Source organism: Perkinsus marinus (genome assembly GCF_000006405.1).
Source record: "Perkinsus marinus ATCC 50983 genomic scaffold scf_1104296975024, whole genome shotgun sequence".
Classification (NCBI taxonomy): domain Eukaryota; phylum Perkinsozoa; order Perkinsida; family Perkinsidae; genus Perkinsus; species Perkinsus marinus.
The window spans coordinates 4213-5702 of record NW_003200906.1 but is presented as its reverse complement, the minus strand read 5'-3'; the positions used below and the strand labels follow the sequence as shown (position 1 = coordinate 5702).

The 1490-nt window shown below is 47.6% G+C and overlaps 2 protein-coding genes across 2 annotated transcripts in view; one reads left to right on the top strand and one right to left on the bottom strand.

The window, feature by feature from the left end:
* Positions 1-219: 219 nt before the first annotated feature.
* On the bottom strand, positions 220-890 carry Pmar_PMAR002449 (Vesicle-associated membrane protein-associated protein B/C, putative; the record flags this gene model as incomplete). The annotated part of the gene is made up of 2 exons (XM_002765720.1): positions 220-336; positions 378-890. 2 exons carry the CDS (start codon positions 888-890, stop codon positions 220-222), a joined length of 630 nt encoding a protein of 209 aa, XP_002765766.1.
* Positions 891-1420: 530 nt separating this feature from the next.
* Pmar_PMAR002448 (hypothetical protein) overlaps positions 1421-1490 on the top strand; it is a gene marked incomplete at both ends in the record, with an annotated part of 198 nt that continues 128 nt past the window's right edge. The window contains one exon of the mRNA XM_002765719.1: positions 1421-1490. Within this exon, the coding sequence (XP_002765765.1) occupies positions 1421-1490 (70 nt within the window).

Here is a 1490-nt window from a genome sequence, read left to right as displayed (position 1 = left end):
TGCCTCCAAAACCCGTGAACATTATCGTGCAACTTATGGAAAGGTTCTCAGCGATGTTCGTTGACTTATGCTTCCACACTGTTATTGACCGGACTACGGAACACAACAGCCGGTGCGAGAGATGAGGTTATGCATGCGTACTGAATGCACAGTGAATTGTTGAATAGTCACGATGGCTACGACCAATGGTAACAGGTCAAGGCGTTATTATCGCTATCATCAGTAGCCGAAGAAAGGAGCGATTCTAGCCACGATGATAGCAACAGTAATGCTCGTCAGAAGAGCCTTCGTCGAAAATCCACTCGAGTTAGCCGATGCTGAGCTCGATTGCTTTACCTGAAGATAAGTAACAGAGTAAGCAAGGGGGGGGAACTCACAGTCTCGATCTCCTGTTCTAATCTCTTCTTATCCTTCTCCACACTAAGAGTGTACTGGATGAGCTCATCATACTTAGCACGCAGGTCGTCTTTAGTCTCAGTAGAGTCCTCAGTCGTATTAGTGTCACCACCAGAAGTCGAGGCCTTGAACGTGACACGTATCTTCTGTTCCTCTATGTCGTCTTTACTGAGCTTGCTCCAGTCCTCGCGGTCAAGGGGTCTGCCGGACTTGGAAACAGCAGTCTGGATGAGGAAGCGATCGTGTTGATCGATAGAAGAGTCCCCCGTCTGGGGTTGTAGTATGATCTGAATGTCAGCTGACTCGCCTGGGCTCAGCAGACCACTTGAAGGACGGACAAGGTACTTGCGAGGAGCCGTCGTTTTGATTTTATACGCGACACTGTACTTCTTGTTATTGTTGTTGTCAAGCCTCAGTATGGTTGTAACAGGCTGAGAGGGTCTGATGGGGAACTGAATCTCCCCAGGCTTCACAGTGACAAGCGTGGTGGCCATTATGTTGTGAAATCAACAACTGTAATAGGCTACCGGCGCCCAATGTCCCCACAATCGGGGTTGAATGTCCACACACGCGGAAAAATGTTATTTATAGAGTAGAATAGCGGGCCTTCGGCCCGCTTTTTACTGTGGTCCCTTTACGACCCTATCACGTACACCCTATACTCGAATAGTCCACGAAGGATAGACACTGGGGTTCAATTCCCAACTGCGGCGTTGCGGAAAAATTACATGCACTTTGCACAAACTGCGCAACTTGAGTTTTGGAACGTTTTTGAAAGGAAAGCCTCGCCTGACGCTGCTTCAGCGTTACGCGAGTTACTTGGGGTCCTCCCGTCACCTGCAGCTGTGGTACACCCTCATAGCTGATGTGGATGGCGACTGCAAAGTGCTGCAAACTTTGCAGTGCAAAGGCTGGAGACTGGGAGTGATAACAACAAGGGATCACTGCTATTCATTGTAGTGGAGAGTTTTCAGCTCATCCCCAACTTGTTATATTCATTCGACTCACTTCTGAAAAAATTCTAATGAATAATCACTGTCAACCACAACAGAAACAAGATCAAATACTTGCTACATATTTCTCACTAAGAAGTA